The 25,955-nt window shown below is 37.6% G+C and overlaps 2 protein-coding genes across 2 annotated transcripts in view; one reads left to right on the top strand and one right to left on the bottom strand.

Annotated features, from left to right (window-relative positions):
• DNAJC1 (DnaJ heat shock protein family (Hsp40) member C1) overlaps nt 1-25,955 on the bottom strand; it is a 108,046-nt gene that overhangs the window by 14,759 nt on the left and 67,332 nt on the right. The gene's annotated exons all lie outside the window — the stretch shown is intronic.
• On the top strand, nt 27-24,428 carry LOC119696905. The gene is made up of 2 exons (XM_038126828.1): nt 27-864; nt 19,985-24,428. Exon 2 carries the CDS (start codon nt 20,127-20,129, stop codon nt 21,063-21,065), a length of 939 nt encoding a protein of 312 aa, XP_037982756.1. The 5' UTR covers nt 27-864; nt 19,985-20,126; the 3' UTR covers nt 21,066-24,428.

Below are 25,955 nucleotides of genomic sequence, written 5' to 3'. Positions count from 1 at the left end.
GTAAAACATTTGTAAAACATTCATTACACTGGAATATTGGACATTTATTTGCAAGGTAATATATGGACAAAAAAAATCTTTAAACAAATTAATCTAATGATGTAAAAAGAAAAAAAATCTGGGTATCGTCTCTGTGTCTTGTTGCTGAAAATGGATAAAAACAAAAGACCAACAGTAACACACTAAAAATCCTGAACAATCAAAAACTGCACATTGTCTATTATGTAGACTAACACATGTAATTTCTATTAACTTTAATACTACACACACAATGCAACACCACAAAATGCAGTAAAGATATTATTCAATAATACTTTTATTAGATTATGGAGTTATGCAAAAATTAGATGGGCCCAAGTCCAATAAGAAATTAAACTGACTACTGCCACAAAAGATAAAAAATCCATGAGTTTTTGCAAATCCATGAGCAACAAAAGAAGAGCTAAGGAGAATCACCATCTTTTACTAGACACAGGCAGAAAAATGTCACGGGATGAGGAAAAGGCTGAGGTACTTCATACCTCCCCTTTGCCTCAGCCTTTAATGGAAAGATCCATTGGTATCCATGTACCCAGTCCTGACATGGAAGACAGAGCACAGTGAAGCCCCCATAATCCAAGCAGAAATAGTCAGTAACCTGACACACACAAGTCAATGGGGCTGGATGGGATCCACCCACGGGAACTGAGGGAGCTGAACGAAGTGCTCACTGAGTCGCTTTCAAACATTTACCAGCAAACCCAGCTGACTGGGGAGGTCTCAGTTCACAAGAGGTTTCCAAATGCAATACCCATCAAGAAGAAGAGTTAGAAGGAAGATCCAGAGTCTGTCAGGTCTGTCAGTCTGACCTTGGTGCCAGGGAAGGTCACGGAGCAGATCCCCTTGAGTGCCATCACATGTGCAGGACAGCCAGGGGATCAGGCCCAGGCAGCACAAGTTTGTGAAAGGCAGGTCCTGCTTGACTGATCTGATCTCCTTTTCCATGATAAGATGACCCACTTAGTGGATGGGTGAAAGGCTGTGGATGTGCCTACCTGGACTTCAGGAGAGCCTCTGCCACCATTTCCCACAGCATCTCCTGCAGGAACTGGCTGCTCACGCCTTGGCCGGGTGCTCTGTTGGATGGGCAGGAAGCTGTTGGCATGGCCGGGCCCAGAGGCTGCTGCTGAATGGAATTCCATCCAGCAGGGCTCCCCAGGGCTCAGTGCTGGCACAGCTCTGTTCAATATCGTCAGCAATGATCCACATGAGGGGATCCAGGGCACCCTCAGGCAGTCTGCAGACACACCGAGCTGGCCGGAGGGCAGCAAGGCTCTGCAGGGGGATCTGGACAGGCTGCATTGATGGGGAGAGGCCAGAGCTCTGCGGTTCAACAAGGCCAAGTGCCTGCGCCTGCTCCTGCCCTTGGGTCACAACAACCCCTGCAGCTACAGCCTGGGCCAGAGGGGCTGGAAAGATGCCTGGGGGGAAAGGTCCTGGGGGTGCTGCTCAACAGCAGCTGAACGAGAGCCAGAAGAGTGCCCAGGTGGCCAAGAGGCCAAGGGCATCCTGGCCTGGATCAGCACCAGAGTGGCCAGCAGGACCAGGGCAGTGACCATAACCCTGACCATCCTCACTCAGGAATGGTGAGGCCACACCTTGAATTCTGGGTTCAGTTCTGGGCCCCTCACTGCAAGAAAGACATTGAGGTGCTGGAGAGAGTCCAGAGAAGGGCAATGGAGCTGTGGAAGGGTCTGGAGCACAAGTCTGATGAGGAGCAGCTGAGGAAGCCGGGGATGTTTAGCCTGGAGAAATGAATGCTCAGAGGAGACCTCGCTCTCGCTACAGCTACCTGAGATAGGAAGCTGTGGTGAGGTGGAGACTGGCCTCTTTCCCAGGTAGTAAGATCTAGGACAAGAGGAAATGGCCTCAAGTTGTGCCAGGGGAGCTTTAGATTACATATTAGGGAAAGTTTCTTCAGCAAAGGGGTTTTTGAGCATTGTAACAGGCTGCCCAGGGAAGTGGTGGAATCGCCATCCCTGGAGGTATTTAAAAGATCATGTGTGGATGTGACACTCGGTGGGCTTCATAGAGCTGGATTAATGGTTAGAGTCAAAGATCTGAATGGTCTTTCCCAACCTGATTCCATGATTAAATCACAGTTTAAGACAACGTTTTAAACATTTACTTAATTGTCTATCTAATATTTTTTCAGCAAAGACACAGATAGTATCTCCATTTTGACATATTAAAAAAGCCTCTGAATGAAACAGAAGAGTCATCTTAGCTTCTTGTCACTGTTACCATCCTCTGTTTAGCACTCTAGCATGAACCAGGAATGAAATCTGTTGACTCTAATATTCCATCAAGACGATTAAACAACACCCCTCCCCCCTCCCTAAAATGCAGTTATGCCACAAAACCAGACCGGATGCTTCCCCTACTCAATAACCAAAAGATATAAAAATGTTTTACTCTAACTACATGCCAAGCTGTTAACAATGACTGTCTTCATAACGGCCAAATAAAAGTGAACAAAGCAAGGAACACACAATTAGAGCAGTTTAAGGCATGAAATCGCGTTTGCCTCTGAAGGCAAAACGCAGTAACTGTCTTTGACGTCTGCAGCATCTTTGGCAACGACTGCAGAGCCAAATCTTTGTTATCATCAGTAGTTTGCCATTTTATTTATTTTTAAGGAATTCTTTATGACATACTTCTTCTAATCACCATTTCCGATAATGAACAGGCACATATCAAGCGGTTTGCATTACAGAGCCATCAGCACAGAACAACAGTCAGAGGTGAGTGACCCCAGGGACCATCTCCACAACTACAGCAAAGCTTCTCCCTGACACTAATCCTGCCTGTCATTCTCCCACTGTGCTCTAACCACACTGACATCCGCCCGCTGCACTGCAAGCTTAACGGGGCCCTTCCTGACTTTTTACTGTCTCCCCCAATCAATGGTTCAAGCGTGCTCTTTTCACCATGTCCAAATGGCAGCTTCACTCATAATCAAAGTGCATTGCTCCCGTTAAAGGGCTTCCCGAAAGGCTTCACCATTTGCATTCATTTGCAAAGCAAACTACTTTTATTCACTTTGTTCTGCTATCAAGAGTGTTCCCTGAAGCAGATAAATTGGCATAAATACAACCTGCCACTTAAAAGACAGTAAATAATAGCCAATAGTAGCAAGGATTTTATCAATCGTCCTGGTTTGGATCCATGTAGTCCTTTATTCAATGCTGAAAGCCTCAAACATTCATAGATTTTAATACAAGAATAAAATGAATTATCTCTGATGATTCAAACACAAGATGCTTAAGTAACGTGTGTGTATGTGAGAGATCTCAAACATACATTGCTTGCATTATACAATTACACCCTAGCCTACAGAAGAAATTACATACATAGAAAAATCTCCACATTACAAAGTAACCTTATTACTTTTACTGGTTAAACACGTTAATATACTATATACCTTTATTACATTATACTCCATATAGATATTTTAAATTAAAATATTTCTCAGGGATTTTTCTAAAGAAAGCTCTCCAGTGCTGAATGTTCTATCTATAAAAATTTTTATCACTGTAATCTAAATAATGAATTCTTCTAAAGAGTTCTGGTTAAAAGCCTTTTGTTTAAAAATCAAATTTCATACTTCAAAATTAGGGTTAATATGTGGTTTACTGTAATTTTCTGTTTAATTTGTACTAAAACTTGGTGGTTTGTTTGAGGGGTATTTATGATAGATTCACAGCTACATTCACAGCTAGTCTCTCTTACCATATCCAAAGCATATCTAAGCAATTACACATGGAAATCAAGATCATCTTTTCAGTGATATACAGATGTCGGAAGCTTTCTGCTAAGTTTTATTTTCAGAATTTTTTGTAAGCTTTGATTTGTGCTCAGTTTTACTAACCACTTGTAAATATGACAGAACTGTTGAGGTTATCCTCCTAAATAATGCACACAACTACAATCATTCAGCAGATATGTAGTTAATTACACAGCTAATTCAGGGCACACGAATTCATTAGCTACATTAAAATATCAACTTCTTAATCTTATTTCAAGCTGACAATAATTTTAGAATGTGAAGATCTAAAACATTTATAAATTTAGAAAATCACTGAAAAAGTTGTTTTGTTGGGTTTTTTTTAGGAAATCTGCTGTCAACAGCAAAAGCTGTAAAGGAGCTTTTGTGAATTTGCAATTCCTCAGCAACAGTTAATTGTGTCTTTAGATGCAACAGCGCCTACTGTGATCCAAGTACTACAAGCAGCTACGAGGGTGGTCATGGTGTGAATGTATTCTCCCTGTTCTAATCTGTAGCCAACTGTAACTGCAAGAGTCAAATGAATGCATAAACATACTGCTTTGTCACCTAAAACCATGTGTGTCCAATATTACTGAAACACTGGGCCAAAATTCATCTCTACAGTAAAGCAATGGAAGACACCACATGGTGAGGGGACAGCTGTTGTTACTACACAAGCATTCAGATTTTGCATCCAAAAAGCCCCATTCTGGGATTAATTCCCCATCCTGAATACAAAATTAAAAGTACAGAGTTATGGTCTAAAGTCTTTAAAATGAAAATAAGCTACAAGTATAGATACAAAAAAATTCACAGCATTCCCATAAATAATAATCCTTTGGCATGATTTATTGTACATAGCTGGCAATATTGAGGGATTAGTTCACCCAAACCACCATGCACTTTCTATAGAAAAGAAATATGAATGCGGTTTATTGTTCAGCATCACTCTTACATGGGCATCTGCACTTGGCAATTCCATCCCACCTCTTTCAGCATGAAAGCTTTACACTATTAGGATATTTTTTAAAATATGAGCAACACTATTTTCAATTACATTAAAAGCAAGTTTTTAGACAACAAAGCATTTCTTGTCAAGATAAGTCTGACTCACTTAATCCTGTTAATGAGTATAAAACTATATACGGTTTTATTGATAAAATGGGAAAGTGGCTGGTATTTGAGAGATTTAAGGAAACTTTCAGAGTCATTTAAAGTACCTTGACATTGAAATAATTTGATTTTTCCAGATTAAATTTTAGCTTTAAATAATTTCTTCCTGTCATCAACATACTGTATATTCTGTATAATCAAATACATATTTATTGTATAATTAAAATCACTGTTGTATGGAAGTTTGACTAAAGTTTCAATCTATTTAGATCTTTGTGCTACATTTCATTTAATTTTGGTGATTCAATGATTTTGAGCACATCTAGTCCTAGATCTTGCAAATAAAGCATGTGGCATCATCTGTTTAAAAATACCTGTACAAATATTTTTAGACCAAGGGTCCTAGTAAAACTGTGGAAAATTCTGCAAATCAGAAAACATTTAACCTATAAGATAGTGGTGTTTTGGTCCAGTAACTAAGGAACAAAATGTGAAAATTTTCTGATTCAATTTTTTGCTCATAATGTCTTATTTTTATTACAATAAAATATTGTAATAAAAATATATTGTTACAATTTCTTGCTTTACCTACCAGAAGTCTGAAGTCACTCTTGTTTTATTTAGTCTAATACACATTTAGCATTGTGATCTTGCTGCTGCTGAACACAAAGAGTCTTGCTCCAGTTCTAAAGATCTGCTGTGAAACTCTCAAGATCAGCTAAAGGGTTTTAATCATCTGAACTCATCATATTCAAAGCCACATGTTCATATATAACCCTTTGGTCCTTCAAAGCTCTTACTCACATCCAACTTTCACTAGTACTGTTTTTATTAGGTGAGCCAAAAACAACAAAGACAGCTATGCTGCTTCAGAGCAATGGTCAGAGCAGGTCAGTAAGCACATCATTTGTGCTCAGGGAGTGCAGCATCAGAAAACTTTGTGATAATAAGAAAGACTATGTTTATCATTCATTCTTTTCAGTCCCACCCTGCTCTGAAAAAACAGGGACCATATGCACATACAGAAGTTAGATGAAGGCAAGCATATTGGTTACCTACCGTGTCCCTAATAGTCTCCCAACTCCAATTATTTTCATCTCAAGCAATTTCTCTAGCCTGATAAACAAATCTAAATAGATAAAATATATCTCAATCTGTTTTTCTGTTTTTTCCAGTTTCCCATGAAACTATGTAAACTTTCTGGATTTGCAACATCATGTTCATGAGGAGCTGCACACATCTGTAACTCACTACACAAGAATTCAGTTTATTTTGTGTTTGAATCTGGCTCCCACTAGCTTTGATGACATCTGGCTCTTGGCTTTCAGAGAGTCACCTCCAAATAGTCTGCACTTAGTGACTTCCACGTCACTTACAAATTTGTTCAAAGTACCCCTCAAGAGTATTTCTCTGTAAGTTTTCTCTTTCTGGCTCAAGAGTTCTGATCTACTCAGCTGTAAAGCCATGTTACACATAATACTTCCCACGATGCCTTTTTCTAAACCACCTGCACTTCCATTGTAACCAACCTTTTTGAAATGAGGTGCCAAACTGCACAGAGCAGGATTAATTGTAAGTTAACAGTGGAATAAGGATTCTTCTGTTTTGCTCTCTATTATTTTCTTAATAATTTCTAACAATTTGCATTGGTTTTTGGCATGATCCTGAGCTGATGATATTCTCAATGAAGCCAGCACTGATAATTCCTCAAGGATCAAGGTCAGCTCAGAGTTCATTATCTTGCACATGAAGTTTGGACAATCATCCACTATATCAATCTTTGCATCACTTTGTATTTATATACTGGGAAATTTTTCTGCTGCTTTATTGCCCAAGCAGTCAAACTCCTAAGATCACTCTTCAGTTCTTCAGTGTTTGTTCTCATGTTCACTGTTCCAGATAATACTACCATTGATAAATCTCTCACCTCAAGAATCATCTTTTTAATATATTACCATCTTCACTATATGAATCCATTGAACAGCAAAATTCATAGCAGAAATTCATCCAAACTGCACTGCTAACCTTGCTCTATTGAAAGAGGTATTTATTTCTACCCTCCACTTCCCATCTTTTAATTAATGATTTGTTTGGGAAATAGCCTTTCTCTTATTCCATGACTGTTTTCTTTCCTTAGAAATCTACGAGTCTTGTTAAACCCTTCTGGAAAATCAGGCAGAGACTACCAATGAGATCACCTTCTCCCTCCATATTTGTTAATCTTTCTATGAAGCACAAAGGGTTTAAGGCAGGACTTCCCATTATAGAAGCAACGTTCAGGGCCCCCTGCAGGTCATATTTACCGGATGTTCACGAATTCTTCTCTTTCTATCAGTTTTTTGTTAGTTTTCCCTAAAGAGTTGTTGAAAGTACAGGCCTGTAAAGGTCCCTGGATTCCACTGACAAATTAATAAATATGCAGAATGACACATTTGCCATTTCAGTCCCTAGGCACCCATGAATATAAACAGTTACTTGAATTATTTAATCCTTAAATTTTCTTTGAACTCTGTGTTGCACATCCTCCAGTCCCAGTAACTTAAATAATTTAATCTTAAACAATATATTACAGAGGTTTAAAAGAACATTAATTTCAGAATTTTTCAAAGCAACTACATGTAAACACAAAGATATAAGTAACTCTCTTCTCTTACAAAGTTGTCAAAATAATAACCTAATCATAACCATTTTTTGTTTATACTATTCCTCAAACGGGAATGCCTTTGACATTAAAAACATTAAAATATTAAACAATATATATAAGTAGACAACAGTTCTTAGAGAAGAGCGAGAACCTAAGAACAGAAGCATGAAGCTTCATCTGCCTCAGTGTCAGGTCTTCTACCACATGCAGAAACAAATGTTTAAGGACAGAGATTCTTTCCTTCCTCACAGCTGTCCCCAACATGGATTAGCGATTTCCTAAGCATGAAGTTGAATCCATTTTGCTTACAAAGCCAATGATGAAGTTGTCCACTCTTGTCATCCCATATTTGCTCTAAACCAACATCATAAGCTGGCTTTCTCTACATTCAGTTTCTCACTTCTTACCATACCCTGCTGCCTTTTCATTTCTCTGTCCCATATATTTCTGCTGTGCTCAACAGCTTCAAATATAATATAGGAGGGAGAAAGGGAAAAAACCCCATATTAAAAAATAAAACCCACCCAAACCCCCACTACGAGGAAGCCATTTACTTTCTAAACCCACAGCTGAGGGGAGTCCATAGGAAAAGATAGTGCTCCTTGGAGAGATTTTTAGACCTTGCCTGTTAGAGAATGAGGATTTCACAGACCTTTCAATTAGTGGTGCCCTGAATAAATCTGTTACCCCTTGCAATTCACTGCACTATAGATAATTTCCAGCACTGAACAGATCCTTGCAGATTTATATGAAACTCCTCTAGTGACACTTTGCAATAACAAAAAATGTATGTTTCCTGTTCTTGACAAGCATTACTCTAAAGATTTTCCTTTCCATCTTAACATTACTTTGTAACTATAAGAAGTCTTGCTGACAGAACCTGTCAAAACCTTTATAAAATCCAAGTGCATTGTAAAGCTGTAATAGCAAGGCATAACTTTTCTTTAAATTCACACTAACTTCTTACTATTATTTTTAAATTGGCATGCCTAATAGTACCATTCATTTCATAACTTCAAAAAATTACCCAGTATGGAATTCAAGCTAACCAGTCTGTACTTCCCAGAATTTTCAAACAAGCTCAAAAATTGGTATCCTATTTCTTTCATTTCAAGGCTCATTTAAGTAATTGCTAAAATATTAACAACAGTATTAAATGGATTTGATATTAGAGTTATTTTCAGGTCAACGAATGGTGAAGACCATTGTTCCAAGTAATTTGTTATTTATCATCCTCAGATGAACACTTCAATCTACAACATTCCCTTCTCACATGTCTTCAATACATGATGTCAAAGGTCTCTAAAAGTTCCTTGGAGTAAACATGGGTGAAAAGGACTTTTGGCCCTAGCATCTTCTAGAAACTGCTTTATATTTTGATCATCCAGTATTTCATCTAAATCCTTGATAGTGTTCTTTTCTCTATTTCTTTGTGAAAAAAAAAAAATTAAATTGTAATTTTTTGTTCTTGGGCTTACTTTATTCTGAATTTGCATGAGCCTTTCCCTTTTTGAAGCTCCTCACCACACTGGCCCCCCAAAAGCTATCTTCACTTTTTAGTGTGAGACAAGAATAACTTAATTCCAGTAAATTGGTTATATTTGTGATTCCTTCTCTGGCTACCATATTAATTATTCAGAATTTTGACAATTTTGTTTTACCTTCAAGCTATACGTTAACCCATCCTAACTGCACGTCAACAGATTATATGTAAGCACTGAAACAAACAAAACAAACAATCCCCCCATCCAAAAAAAAAACCTGAAACCAAAATTCAGCTCTGAGAGTTTATGCATATTACAAACCAAAATGCAAATATGTCCATAAATACATAACGCCAATACATCAGATAACATACATTTTTGGGAAAACCAAATCAGTTGCTGTCTATTCAGAAACAACAACTAAAGTATTTATTCACAAGTATACTTCACAGCTAATGCAGGTCAGAAAGTAATTATTGTTCAGCTCTCATTTTTAAGATTTGCCTCTCTCTCTCTCTCTCTCTCTCTCTCTCTCTCTCTCTCTCTATATATATATATATATATATATATATATATATATACCCACATGTATCTTACTTAACCTCAGCAGGAAGCTATAATGAATAAGAGATTCTCCCACCACCACCTTCAGCAGTATTATTTGGTGCTGCCAGGATAGTCCTAGATTTGGAAGAAGCCATACCTTAAGACTGAAGAATTTGTTTTCAAAAAGACAGACAAAAATCAGGGGAGGAGGAGGAGAATTACATTTTTTAAATTTATGACTATATTCAGAAAGTTGCAGATACTTGAAAAGCAGTATTAATCTGTCATCTTACAGAAAAGCTGGCAAACAGAGACTTGAAAAAGAAGCACAAGATGAGTGCTATTATTCTACATTAATTCCAACATCTTTGGCTTTCACTTCTAGCCACTGGCCTTTCTCCCAGACCAAGCAAACCATTAATAACAAGTATTTTCTCCCATAAAGGTCCCTCTCCAAGTATCAGTAGACACCATTTCCAACCCTTCAGTAATTCCTAGATTTTCTTTACACCTATTTTACACCTTTTTTAATGTAAATCTCTAAATGACAAAAAAACATTCAGAGCTGATTTTCCTTCCCCTTTTCTACTCATTATTTATTCATACTTCAGGAATTCAGAGCCAAGATGAGGTTTTAATACTGACTTTAAAAATGCTCCAGTTCTTCATCAATAATCTGTAGAGGAAGACACAGCCAAGCAGTAATTCATAGGTTTTGCAGAACAAGAATACCTCAAAACCAACTTTCTATTACTTTAATAAAAATATTTTCTTGTCAATAAAGCTGAAAGTGCTCAAAACAATGACTTGTTAATGCCTAGTCATTGATATGAAGTAATCTGGTTAAAGCTACCATCACCTTGGAAAAACAGGGAATGTAAAAGAATGAAAACACTCTGTATTTCATTGCAAAAATCTTTAGAAATATGATAGAAAAAGCAAGACGTTTTTATCAGCTGGCTGTGGGCAGAATTTTGATAGTCAAGGCAGCCTCTTTGAAAGGAGGTGAGGGGCTGCCCTGTGTTGGGCACTGCAGACCCACTGCAGGACACAGCTGAGCCCATGAGCCAAGCTGGTGGCACCTCTGGGAGCATCTGGTGGCACCATAATCAGAAATGGGCAAAGTGCTGCCCAGCGGAGTGAGGGGAAGTGTGAGGAACAGCCCTGCAGGCACCAAGGTCAGAGGAGAGCAGAGACTCCCTGGCAGCCTGTGGAATACACCATACTGCAACCTGTGGAGGACCCGCACCGGAGCAGGAAAAAGTGTGAGAAGGAAGGAGTGGCAGACAGGAACTGTTACAGACTGACCAAACGCTCCCCACCCCAACCCTCTGGACCACTGGGAGCAGGGAGGAGAGAGAAGAATTGGGAAAGGAGTGAACTTGAGCCTTTGACTTCAAGGGGAGTGGGAGAAAGGTATTCTAGGTTTTGTCTTGATTTCTCACAATCCAACTGTATTTTACCTAGCAATAAATTACATTTTTCCCAAGTCAAGTCTATTTTGTCTGTGGCACCAATGGATTACTTGATCTCCATACCTTTACCTCAACCCATGAGCTTTTTCATCTTATTTTCTCAGCCATTTGTGTTGAGAATAAGGAGTGAAAGAGTGGCTGGGTAAGGACCTGGCAGCCAGCCTCAGTACACCCACTGAAGAATTATGAATTACCAAAATAAATGGTTTGTATCCAGGAGAAGTTCTGGGGAAGAAGGTTTTGGTGATATCCCCTTGAAACTACGGGAGATTAGCAGCATCTACAACTGCTGCTGTTTGTTGCAACAGAACAAACACCAGATTTTAAGTAAAACTCTCCTAGCAATAAAACTACCTCTGTAAGAAATAAGTACAAAAAATTAATTACTTATTGATATAACCTAATAAACTGGTTGAATTTCCTATACCAACTAATGATAATTTTAATAAAAAGTTACTCTCTCAGTGATTTAGGTGCTTCTGAAAAAAAAAATTGACTTTTTGTCTTCTTTTTTTTTTTTACTACCTTTTAAAAAGGAAAATCTTCAATGGATGTCTACATCCTAAAAATGTTATTTCCACCCCTTTTAAGTGGCAGAACATACTAGTTGACTTCAATTAAATGCTGAAGCCCTCTCATGATCACAAAGGTTCACAGAAATTACAGATAAAAATTACAATTCTTTAAAACACAGGTAAAATGAGCACATATGAAAAGGACACACAACCAAAAAAGAAGTTGCTAGACCATAAATGTCTTCATTTAAAGTTAGAGAGAAATTACTCCCTACACACTCCTCAAATAGTATCAGAAGCCTAATGAACTTTCTTTAACTAGATTTTCTTTAACTAGAGGTGTTTGGAAGAATGACATCTATTTCAGTTTTACTTGATCAGGAAGATACAAGACATCACTTATATCTGATGAACAAGATGTTTCTCTCAGAATACTTTCTTACAGTCAATTAAAAGTGGCATCACCCTGGAATTGTTTGAGACTAGGAATAAAGTCCATGAGTAAATACACACCACTTAATACAATACAGAACTGCAAAGCAGCCAAGGTTGGAAGGCACATCTGGAGGTCATCTGGTCCAACACTTGGCTCAAGCAGGTCCACTAGAGCCAGCTGCAATGAATGAATTATGACCAGAGAGTTTTTCAATATCTGTCTCCAAGGACGGAGTCTCCACAGCCTCTCTGGGCTACCTGTCCCAGTGATCTGCCACTCTCACAATAAGAGAGCATTCCTGATGCTCAGAAAGACACTCACATTTGCAACCACTCTTGTACCCTGAGCCACAAAGCCCTTAGAACAGCTGAATTTGGGTGAAGGTGCAAGTTATTTATCAGTTAGGAAATTGTTAAGAAAAATGAAATGTTTTTCAAAGTTATATTGAAAATTCTACACAGTTTTCTTAGATCCACCAGCCATGATGACACTGCTGTTTGAAGACACTAAGTTATGAGGTTAGGACAGGAACTGACTCTTCTGGTTCTGGCTAGAACAGGGTTAATTTTTGCAGTAGCCAGAAGGCAGCACGGTTAGGACCCAGAGGTTATTCTGCTACCACCTCATGTCATCTTCTGGGGAAGGGCTCCCTTATGGGTGGCAGGGGCAGAGGTCAGGTATTGTGACGGGGTTTCTGTGGGAGTTGAGCAATGACATGTGCATTATTCACCTTTTCCTGTAAACCGTCATTACTACTGTTGCTGTTCTTTCTTATCTCATTGCTGTTTCCAATAAATTGTTCCTATCTCAACCCATGATCTTTATTTTTTGTGCCTCCAATTCTCCTCTGCAGCCCATCACAGGGAGAGGGGGAGGGATCAAGTAGTAGCACATTATTTGGAGTGTTTCATTGAGAACCCTAAATTGGGAAATTCCAAACATACAGCACTGTTCTGTGATATCCCCTCCAGAAACAGTCTCTTTAAATTATACTAAGAGCCCTTCTTGGTAAGGAAGCTGCTGTGTCCTCACCACAGCATCTGATGCACAGTTCACAGCAATACCTGGAATTGTGTAACAGAAAGGAGGACAACTAGATGTCTTAAGGTTCATTTCAGTCCTAAGATACAATTTTTCATGAAACAGGATTGAACATCAGAAAAAATGATACTCTAAAATTCTGGTTCTTTGCAAAGACCAGCATATCAAGAACTTTACGAATCTGGTAATATAATTGGGGTGGCATTAAATAAAGTGCATGATACTTTCAATTTATAGATAAGTTGGAAACTCATCAACTGTAAGTGATATAGAACCAGGTTTACTGGTAAAAGGGTCACTACAAATTTCCACTGTTATTCAGAGACCAAAACCACAAAAGATACTACCAAATGGATGAAATGAGGTCCTTCCAGAAACACAGAATCTCATTTGAGAAACTAAAAACATTTTTTTAGGCCAGGGTTTGTTTTGCTTAATCAGAATTTTCTGATTATGTTCACACCCCTCCAGTCGGTAACCTGAACAGAACAGAGTAACACATCACAGAAGAGGGACATGAGCACTTGGCTTATTATTTACCAGAAGTTTATTCTGGACATTAGAAAATGCTTCAATGTGCTTTTCAGCATGCTAAAAGGACCTGGAGGGTTCAGAGGTGAAAAGAAAATCTTAATCCATTCTGGTAAGGACCTTGTTCCATAGCAAGTTCTCTCTAGCATTAACACAAAAATGTGTTAACTAGCTGTCTGTAATGCATCAACTCATAAACAGTTTTCTTTTTAAAAGAAGGAGCTAAAGCCAAAGAAATAAAGCATCTGCCTCTAGCAATATACACCTGAAAAAGGCACTGCTCTACAATATAAGTCTTCACACTTCAGGTTCTACCAGGCTTTGGGTTTAGATTTAACAGAAAGCTCTCTCTAACCTGTAGCTGTTAACATGACCAAGTACATGCATGGATGTTTCAAATACTATATTACCATAAAGCAATCTGAGTATTCCTTCTATTAAATAGTTTTTAAAAACATGAAAAATAATTTGAATTCCAACATATTTTTATGGCTTTTGAAAGTAAATTGTCCCATCATATTTACACAATGCCCAGGTAATTCTGTCTTTTTCTTTTTGTCATTACAGCAAACCATGAGGGGGAAAAGGTTACTTCTTGCTACATTCTCAAAATCAAATCTACTTTTGCATCACGCATGCCAGAGGAAAAATGTCACAATTAAATGGTTCATAAGTATAACACTAAAATTACTATTTAAGTCAATGTAATTGAACAGAAATTAAAATGTAGTTTTTAATTGCATATTACAACTTAAATGGTAGCACTTAGCAGAAAGTGTTAACTCATTTATTTTTTAATTGTTAGCTGCTTCAAGGCAATTGTTTAATGCAGAAAAAAGTGAGAAGCTCTTCAGTAAATTTGATTGTAGGACACTCAGGCATGTAGATCAAATAAAATATAGGTTGAATAGGTAATTAGGTTTGGCCTGTGATACATTAATGTGGAGACAAATTCCGAAAGGGAATGAATGTTTTTCATTTCATTCTCTCTCAAACACCACTATATTTGGATTCTTAAATGTAGTTTGAAAAGTATTTCCATTTGATAGAAAACATGAAATTGAAAATCTTCTCTAGTACATAGGTCAATGAATTCTTCAGGAGAATTCCGTAAATTTCATAAACTTCAATAAGTGCATAGGGTAATAAGTCTTAACAGATTGCATGTGGCAACTTATTTCATAATTACTCGACACATTAGAAATCTTTAGCCATGCTAAATTCACTGGAGAAGACAAGCCCAAGGGCATGCACATACATTAAAGCATATGATTAGTCCTTACTAATAAGGAGTGTTTTTCCTTGCAAGGTTATTATTTGACTCACAAAAGTGTCAAATATTTTACAGCATCAGGCTGTATACTCTTCTTGAGTACAACATGGCATGTTATGGGTATTCTGAAAACATTAACATATGGTATTTAAATACCATTCAATACACTAAACCATCATGTGATGGTGTCACAATGAACAAGACACTATTACACAGCTAATCCTGCTGACTGCTCTGCAGTGCTGTCCTCTTCTCCCTCTTCTATCCTTTGTCCAGCTTTTCTGTCAGGCTTCCTGGCACAATTTATCATAAGATCTTACTGCAGTAACATTTGGATTTGTTTGGTTTTCTGGTTTTTTTTACATTGGTCTGTTGCTGGCAACATATTTCTCCTACCTTCATTCATCTTAAATAGTTTCTCCAAAATCAGGGGTTTTTTATGTCCCTTAACTTCCTTCAAATATAGTTTTAACTGTCTCCCTCTGAAGTATTTCACCACCACAGATAATGCATAAACAATGTTCTTCCTTTCATATAAAATGCAACTAAATTCTTTTACTAGCAGCTCGATCTTGCTCTAATGCCCTAAACCAGCCTGAATATTCTGATTTCTTAATTTTTAACTCAAATGCAGGAGGTACTTTTCATGCCCAAAGTGTGCAGACATACTGTGGAATCCAGTACCATCTAAGTATGACTCAGGTCTATCAGTATGCTAAAACCCAAAGGAAAAATTCAGCACCCTTCTAGAAAGGGACAAAGATCTGTGATAAAAACCTCAAGCAGAGCATGGCCAAAAACCTCCCAAAATTCAGAACTGTTAATTGTCATGAAATACATGTAATTGAGAATAAGTGAAATACTTGTAAAACTAGTTAAAAACATATAAACAGGGAACCTGCCTGTCAAATTCCCAAATATAACCACAAAGTTTGGGCTACTTAAAAATCAAACGTAGCCTTTTTTTCATACACATAGATTTTCTTTCCCGTAATTTGTGGCCACTTGAAAATGTACCATTAATGTCAGTCTCATTCTTCCTGCACTCACTTTCTCATTACCAAGCAAGTTTTCTAACCAAGGACAGTAAAAAAAAGGTCCAAGGCAGTGATATATTGCAGGTACTGGAATATATCCAATCACTGAGACCAGTATCATTAAAAAAACCTGAAACACACTCATACACTAGAAGTTACAAACCTAGACCCTCTACTGATATATTTTCCTTCTAGACCTATTCCAAAACAGATTTCCAATGTGAATTACAGATATCACTGAGTAAATAGTAAAAATTGAAGTATTATGTTTTCCATGTTCATGTTTGTATGTTTCTTAAAAAAGCCCAAATGCAAGCACACAGTTTGCTTTATGCTTAAAAAGAAGACCACTAGAAGAACTTTGGATGGTCAGAATGCTGATGTTCCCTAAAGAGGTTTGTGTTAAATGTATGCTTACTTTGTGAAAGTCTGGGGACTGCAAATAAACACAAGCTTTCCACAGTACTCAATTGCAAATGATGCAAGAACATGCACTCCTTCACAATTTGCATCTCAAATCACTGTATTAAAAAAAAAAAAAATCTGTGTTTTGGAAATTACAGAAAATGCCATCAATACAATAAACTAGCCTCACTACAGTGTACCATTTCTCATGCTGTGCCAACTTTAAGGGTGCTCTCCTCTTTTGCAGCTTTGGGTAAGTAATATATTATCCAGTAGCATTTTATAAGAATGATTATGAGCACAACTCCTATTCCTTTACATGGAATGCAATTGCATGCTCAAGTGTGCTGAACTGAGAGTTTGAAGACTAAAGGTGATCTTTCCAAGACTGCATCCTGCCTGACAAAACCCATACAGAAAATGGCTAATTAACTGGATTGCGATTCTCTGAAAATTCTGACGTGACAAAAAGCTTATGTCAGAAGCATTAAATTGCTCCTTAGCAAGGAAAGATTACATCTTTATCTTTACAATGACAACAAAAGCCAAACATCTCTCCCGCTGTTCAGTTTATTTTTAGTAATTGGAGTTTACCATAGATTATAGTTTCTGGGTAATTTCTATTAATAAATTTGACCAAATCGCACTATAGTCATGACCCCAGGAAGAAAAGGAAAGGAAAGCAGCAGCACTAAACACTGTGAAAGAAGGTAAGATGCTGAATCTAACCAGATTTTAATTGGTTTGTCTGGAAAACATGATATAGCAACATCACTATGGATTTACACTTATAAATTAAAACTGGATTTATTTGAAGCTAACTTCCTTCTCCAACTTAAAGATAGCTAAAATTATATGAAGAAAAGTAAGTAAGCATTTTGCAACAGTTTGCACTTTTCAAATTCATGTTAAAAAGCCAAAAAGAGCAGCAGTGAATTGAACTACAGAAGCCAGTGCTATAAACTGCAAATTCTTTCTGATCCCAAAGTTGTGGATCCTGTGAAAATCCCATTTCAGGGATATTTAACACCCTTGCCTCTCATTTGTTGCCAAAATTGTGATTATACAGGGATTGTTGAATTGTTCTCTCCCTTCTCTTGGATGGGCAGGCAAATGGGGCAAGGTCACAATGATTAACCAGCTTTCACATCTTCTTCCAGCTCCTACCCCTGATATGTGCAACTACTTCTTTGTGCTTCTTTACTCTTCCTTTTGTAGTTGAGATAGGAGTGACTTTGTTTTGGGAAGTGAGTGAGGGAACTCCACCTAGGAAACTAGGATGTCCAGCACCCCCTGACTCCAACTGGGCTAAATCAGAGCAATCCCATCAGATGTTTTTCTACATCTCTCCCTGAGGAGCGGAAAAAAACAAACAAACGGTGCAACAAAAACTAACAAGTGCAAAACCACTGCACAATTTCTTGCAAAAGTATGTAAAATGGACATGACCTTTAGGACAGAAGAGACACCGACAATGACTAAAGTCAGATCTTCAAGGATTGACTGGGAAAGATCAATTCCCAGTTTCTCCTCACTAGAATGAGGTTTCTCTTCAGTCAATTACCATGTTTTTCTGTGATAGACAACTACTGTGTCAGTCTCAGAGGTGCAACAGGACTCGAGACCTGAAGCAGATTAACAAGTCCAACCAGAGCTGAAAAAGTTAGTGTAAAAAGCTATACAGCCCTGACCTTGACCCAGGCAGCTGCGTGAACTGAGATTACAGTACTGCCTAGTGCAGAAAGAGAGTTGCATTGTAAAAACACTACGTGTTTTTCCCCACAGGTTAATACTTTGCACAATTAACTGGAGCTCTTTGGTAGTTTTCAACTGACTCAAAAAACTGAGGACTACATACGGAAAGTACATGTGTGAAACTAGTCAGATTGAATTATGGCAGCAAGTCACATCAATCACTTCTTCTGGAACACGGATTCAGTTGCAAAACTACTGAAAGCTAAAATCTGACACCACAACATCTATAGCATGGTGTTGAAATCAGTGTATTACTCTTCTTGTCTGTACAAGACAAGAACTCATGCTACAATATTTAATTAGAAGGAAAGTTTAAAAACTCAATCAAAATCAGGAAATATCAGGCAAATGTCAACTGTATGGCCTTAATTCAACACATATGCATGGCTGATTTATGTTTTAAGTAGTGCATAAGTGTTTATGTAACACATTGTTACTATCTTTAGGAAATGTCCTTAGGGAAATATATATTTTGGCTCTTTGTTTCCTTTGCAATCTAGACTGAATTTTGGTTGTGCTGTAAAACATACCATTTCCAAACCTCCTCCTTTTTCTGGCTGTCACAAAAAATAATTTCTCTGTATCATTTAGATAAATTTTAATATTATCTTTAAATGTTCATAGCATGACTTTCTTGCTTGCAGTTCTAGCTAACCTGAGCATGGTATATTTTAATGCAGGATATTATTGAATTATCTATATTTTAACAACACACCATTACTTTCTACACATACAAGAATAAATAAAGAAATAAAGTTTCCTATGCTTTGTTAACCTAACCTAACTAAAGGTCAAAGAGAGAAAGGAAAATACATAAATTACACATACTTACACAGCAGCTATTCAGTTTGTGTTTATTCATAGTCTTCACATATTCATGACCTATTTCAGGCAAAACTCTGTAACTCTTGGTTTAATGCTTACTACTTGTCGCATTTGGCTCAGTCATAAAAAATATTTTCTCTGAATCAAACACTAAGAGAAATCAATTACTTCATTATGTGTTTACAAATATAATTTGTTCTTTGATGTATATTTGCCATAACACTGACGTCACCAATTTGAGATGCTAGTTAAAGAATATATCAGCATCCTATCATTTTATTCTTCCTTAAGAAAACCTGAGGACTAAAAAGCCTTGCATGTTTAATACTGCAGATTAAATTAGATTCCTGACCCTAATGATTTGATATTCATAGCTCAAAAGCAGACAAGTCTTATTCGAGATTTAAATATATGGGTCATCCTCTCCAAGGAAAACTCAATAATTAAAAATTATATTTTTTCAGAATCATACTTATTCTCTCCTTAAAGCTATTCAAGTCCAAAGTAAAGAACTTAGAGGCTTAAATACTCAAGATGGAAGCCTGAAAAGAAGGATATTGTCTGGATTTAAGGAAAGATGATCAAGGAGTACATAAAAGTAAATAAATTTATTGTTTCTAAACAAAATGAAAACTACACCAACTATAGAAATATGCTAAATACATTAATTTCCAAGAAAATAGAAAATTTCCTAATTGTATAGAAATATGCTAAATACATATGCTAAATACACTAATTTCCTAGAAATAGATATATAGAAATATAGAATAATAGAAATGCTCTGGTTCAACAGTCACATAACGGAACAAACAAATTACCCAGAAAACCAACAAAAATTTGGCTGTCAGTTATAATGCTTGAAAAATTGAAAAAATCTTACTGGTTTTCTTCTGTTCATTAGGCTGACTGAGTTGGTGGCTGGAAAAGAGGAATAGAATCACTAATATGTAATTACATAAAAATTTTATGTAATTTACATAAACATTTGACACCAAGGTGTCAAGCCATTTTATTGGTATATCCTGTTCTCTAAATCACCAACATAAAGCGTAACAAAATGATGCCTTCTCCACACTCTCCCTGAGTCCCAGGGAAGGTCACGGAGCAGATCCCCTTGAGTGCCATCACATGTGCAGGACAGCCAGGGGATCAGGCCCAGGCAGCACAAGTTTGTGAAAGGCAGGTCCTGCTTGACTGATCTGATCTCCTTTTCCATGATAAGATGACCCACTTAGTGGATGGGTGAAAGGCTGTGGATGTGCCTACCTGGACTTCAGGAGAGCCTCTGCCACCATTTCCCACAGCATCTCCTGCAGGAACTGGCTGCTCACGCCTTGGCCGGGTGCTCTGTTGGATGGGCAGGAAGCTGTTGGCATGGCCGGGCCCAGAGGCTGCTGCTGAATGGAATTCCATCCAGCAGGGCTCCCCAGGGCTCAGTGCTGGCACAGCTCTGTTCAATATCGTCAGCAATGATCCACATGAGGGGATCCAGGGCACCCTCAGGCAGTCTGCAGACACACCGAGCTGGCCGGAGGGCAGCAAGGCTCTGCAGGGGGATCTGGACAGGCTGCATTGATGGGGAGAGGCCAGAGCTCTGCGGTTCAACAAGGCCAAGTGCCTGCGCCTGCTCCTGCCCTTGGGTCACAACAACCCCTGCAGCTACAGCCTGGGCCAGAGGGGCTGGAAAGATGCCTGGGGGGAAAGGTCCTGGGGGTGCTGCTCAACAGCAGCTGAACGAGAGCCAGAGAGTGCCCAGGTGGCCAAGAGGCCAAGGGCATCCTGGCCTGGATCAGCACCAGAGTGGCCAGCAGGACCAGGGCAGTGACCATAACCCTGACCATCCTCACTCAGGAATGGTGAGGCCACACCTTGAATTCTGGGTTCAGTTCTGGGCCCCTCACTGCAAGAAGGACGTTGAGGTGCTGGAGAGAGTCCAGAGAAGGGCAATGGAGCTGTGGAAGGGTCTGGAGCACAAGTCTGATGAGGAGCAGCTGAGGAAGCCGGGGATGTTTAGCCTGGCGGAAAGGAGGCTCAGAGGAGATGAGATAACAAGCACTAAGACAAGAAAAAATGGTCTCAAATTGCACCAGAGGAGTTTTAGATTGGATACTAGGAAAAATTTCTTTGCTAAAAGAGTGGTCAAGTATTGGAACGGGCTACCCAGGGAAGCAGTGTAATCACAGGTCTTCAAAGTTTTCTAAAGACTCACCGATGTGGCTCTTAGATGTGGCTTAGTGGTGAACATAGTGGCACTGAAATGGACTTGATCTTGAGAGGTCTTTTCAAACCTAAATGATTCTATCATTCTAACTTATCAATATTTCATCACTAGAATTCTGTTGCACAGAAGAAAAATACATTGTTCCATACCTGTCCACTGACCTCAGACAGGAAGCAAAGAAAACAAGTAGATTTAAACTGTCATTTTTTAAAAGCATGTGGGTAATTTTTCATTAATGGTAATAATGCTAATGTAAACATGTCAACTACAGGAGTATCCTATGTAACATAAACTGTAGAGTTTTTTTAACATGCAAACCCCAACATCCTTCTTAGGCTGAGTCCGCAATATTTGCAGTGACACTAAGCATAAAAAACCCCAGGAAAGTCTGAACTCTGAACACTTTCAGTAACACTCTAATGCAGATTTTATTTTTTTTTAAATGAAGCATTTTTTCAGTAACACTACATTTTTAAGAGTTTGGTAATAGAATACTGATATTTTCACCTCAGGGTTACTAAATTCAATATGGCCCAGATCAATAGCAACTCAAAGTCATCACCATTTGATGAGAATTTGGAGCTCAGGTTAAAATGTATTATGAACTTAGACTACTCCAGTGAATAGCTTCATAACTGACACTAACATGTATCATTGCTGGCAGTCTCAATACAGAGCCTTAAATTCACTGGGAACACAGAGATTTACTTTCTGGACCTACAGCAATTCTTCTGAGTGAGGATTAAGGACCAGTAGCTCACACTATGAGGAATCTCAGACTGTTAGCTGCTTATTTGTACCTATCCCAAGAATAAAAGAACATTAGAACCCAGACACACTTTTTAAGTAGCATATTTGCTTCACTGCTTAGAAAGAGAAAATAAATTATTTCAAAACTAGATGACCTCAGGCTGCACACCAGAACAGAATAACCCTTCCCCTCAAAGACCAATTTATTAAAACATCTGGTTTACACAGTGCCTTAATCCTGCTAAGACACAAACTGCTTGCTTAAGAAATTAACATTTTTTAAAAGCCTGGAAACTGTATTTAGGTAATCTGTCATATGACATCTGATTAGAACAAGAACCACATTATTTGCTACTAATGAAAAAGCATACTCAAATTTCAAAGCAGCACAGATGTGGGAAGATCCAAGGCAGAAGAGAGCAGGTGGTAGGTTAGCTGGCAATTACAAAATGTACAAGGTTATAAAATGACTAAGACTTAATTGTCAAATCTATACATTTTAAGCTAACAAAATAGTAATTTAGTATTTGTATAGCATTTTGCCTTTTAATGTTAGAAAGCAGAGAGAACTCTTCTGTACAGGTAAAGTTATATCACTCTTCTGCAGCCAGCTTTCAAATAAAATCTTCATGATTAAAAAGCTCACTCAGTTATCAATATCCTATATCAGAAACACAGTGCTTTGATGGCCCAGGCTGAGAAAAACAAAAGCACAAAATGCATTTCAACCAGAAAGGAGCTCAGCACCAGAATGATCAGAGTCTACAGTTCAATAATTAAGAAAAAATGGTAACTACCATGTTTCCAGCATCTACAATAACTTGTGTAAAAACAATGCTTATGTATAAAAGTATACTTATATAATATATAAAAGTATACTTAATGAAAGTATACTTATGTATGGTTTTATTTCACAGTATTTTTAATAATCTTAATTTAAAGGTTAACAGTATATCAAATGCAAGTGATGTATGCTTGTGCACAAAAAGTTTTTACTACTCCTGCTTTTGTAAAATCAAGCCAGCTGCTACTGCAATATCAGAAACACCCAAATGCCAAGAAGCGCTGCAGATAACATGAAAAACAAAAATAATGAGAAACATCATTTTCTATCCATACATCTGGTCCAGCTGGAAGGGATCAGGCACTGTCTTTCTCCACCTTTATCTCCTCTTTACAGAGCAAGCAAATATCAAAAGGTCAAAAGTATTCACCAGTCATTGAGACAGAACTTGGAACTCTATCTTCATAGATGAATGAGTGAAATAATGATATGCAATGGAGATTCCAGGGGAGACGATGAGGAATCTGAAAACCAAAAGGAATTATAATCCTGGTCCCACTGAAGTCAATGATAAATCTCCCAATGATTTCTTAAGGGTCAAGATTTTCATGCAACAATATTCTTCACATAAGCAATGAACCCTCATGAAAACAACATGTGTTACAAATCACATAAAATCAAATCAGAACAAAGTGTAATGGAAATCCCACTGAGAGAAATGATTCATCAATAGCATGATTCCAAAAACAGTGAAGACATATATTCTTGCATGAATATTTGCAGAAGTGACTGAACAAGATCAGATGTAAGAAAATATGCCCTCTAAAAGTTCCTTTTCTTTCTTCCAGCTCCACATAATAAGTTGCTCAACAGGGAAGTAAAGGATTAAATGGTTACCAACTTGTGGCTTAACAACATATTCGGGCTACAAAATACTACATCTCAAAGGAAGTCCATTCCCTCTAAACTTCCCTTAATTAGTAATAAGCACACATAGAACAAGTTTTCCAGTCACCTTTTAGTGAGATACAGGAAAAAAAATCAAACTTGAGCAAAGTAAATTAAGACCTCAACAACCTGTAAGATCTTGCAGATCTTCTCCTTCTCAGAAACAGAGCATCAACATTCAGTCACAAAATAAAAAGAATCTTAGAAATAAACTTCACTTGTTTTGCTTTGAAGAGTTTTGTTGATCAGCATGAGACAAAGCTTTTAGCAATTCCTTCCAGGTTCTTAGTCATATGCAGTTTGCATGGATAGTATAGCCAGCACTATATGAATATGCAATTTAGTCCTAGGCAAGTATATGATTTCCTATACAGCAAAAAAAAAACCCTCTCTAGAGTCCCATTACTTCATTTCCATGCTCTCAAATACAACTGAGTCAGCTCACACTATTTCCAACAGATTGAGTTCAAGAACAGGATAGATGGAAAGGTTTCATAAATGATATAGGTAACATGATCTTGGTATGTGCCTCCACCTACATGTGTTCCCAAATCTGAATTTAAGTATCCTGGCTGAAAAGCAAATTGAGTATTTCTTTCTCTCTGAATTTATGAAAGGTAGTAAGTCATAATAAATTATTATAATTTTACCTAAACCAAAACTGGAATGTACTGGAAAAGCATTGTATCCCATTATTCCCACACAGCCCCCCTTTTCTGTGATCTAAAATTCCAACTATTTAACCTTCCCTCATAAATATGATTTTCTAAATTTATTTTTACTGTTGATCTAGTCTTTCTGTTAACTATTCTTTTTTTTTTTTTTTTTTTGGAAAAGTACAATTAAAACCATACAAAAAGGTTACTAAAGGTGGATGAATCACTGCTACACAGAAATACAGAAAAATGACCTCTCTTTTCTGCAATACTGATATTATCTGACTATCTCCCAATAGCTTGCTTTCTTTTATTATTTAATTTAATTTTCAGTTCTGACTAAGAAATAACAGCATGGCAAGATTAGGTCCTTATGGACACAAACTCAGTGCATTCTGAAATTTGGGCAGAAGAATAACTTTACAATGCTACAAGCATGTCTTCATCCAGCTATGTAACCTTATGAAAAAAGAAAGGGAAAACATCCCTCTTTCTCCTTCCCTTGGTAGATCATTTTACAATGCCTAAGAAGGAAGCTGTTTTCTTCTCTACAGCCTATTCCATATCTATTTCAATACTTAAATCCTATGGAAGCAATAATCAAAAAGAATAAATCACAAGGAAAAAAAAGAACTCAAAGTATTCAAAAAGAATAAATCAACCTAAGAACTGAACATAATCTAATCTTTCTATCAAATTAGGCACTTTGCACAGTATTTCCAAAACACTAGCTCATAGATTACAGACACCTCCAAAGTACAAATATCAACAGTGCACTGCAGTTGATGAGCAATTTAAATTACTGTAATTGTCTACATTTGGGATGCCAATAGGAGGGAAAGCAGCTCCAATTCTTACTCCTGGAAGGCTGGCAAAGTAACGTACTGCTTTATCAAGCCACTTTGATGTAGCCTGTTACACAGTCCACATCCCTGAGCTACCACAGCAGACAAGGGAAAAAAGAAGCTAACAGGCTTCCTTATGAGTGAAGAATGGCAATCCCAAGAAAAGGTCTGATAGCAAAATGATTTATGACAGAGTAACTTTTTCCTAAAGCAAGCAGAACTGAGAGGTGGACGTTACACACCACTTGGTTTCATGTCCATGCTAGAGGCAGAAAAGGGATGCTGACCCAGTTCACATCCATGATGTGATGAAAAATATGTATTTCTAAAATGGAAAATGTGTCAAATGACAGTTAGGAACAATTCACTTGTGGTACAATCATTTTCCCAGTGAGCTTATTACAAATCATATGACACAGCCCTTCTCCTATTAGATACAAATGGCTCCTATAGGCTTCTGGAGCCAGTGACATATATTCTCCATTTCTTTTTGCAGTTTATAAATTTGTTTTCCTCCCCAGCTGTATTAAAATGTTGATGTTGCATTGTGATAACATATTAGCTGTCAAGCAAAGGAAGCAGAACTCATCACAGTTTGTTCAGGTCAAACACTTTACCCAGACAGTATTCCTACAAGCTGCCTGGTTGTCCCTAAAAGGTTAACCCCTTTTGTAACATAATGATTTAAAAAAGACACTAATTTATCAGAGCAATGAGATGCAAGACTGAACATCCAGATGAAAGTGCAAAAAACCAAGCTGGTTTTGTAGAAGACATCTGGAAGGACCTACAACCAGTTCTCCTAGCAGTGTCTCTGAAGACACAACTTCTATATATTTTGTGAGGAGGTATAAATTGATAGA

The sequence above is a fragment of the Motacilla alba genome, chromosome 2 (genome assembly GCF_015832195.1).
Source record: "Motacilla alba alba isolate MOTALB_02 chromosome 2, Motacilla_alba_V1.0_pri, whole genome shotgun sequence".
Taxonomy (NCBI): domain Eukaryota; kingdom Metazoa; phylum Chordata; class Aves; order Passeriformes; family Motacillidae; genus Motacilla; species Motacilla alba.
This window is presented reverse-complemented; position numbering and strand designations above follow the sequence as displayed.

What these genes read in the sequence shown, in the direction of transcription:
- LOC119696905 (XM_038126828.1), top strand. Translation starts at nt 20,127, where the DNA reads ATGGGTGAAAGGCTGTGGATGTGCCTACCTGGACTTCAGGAGAGCCTC.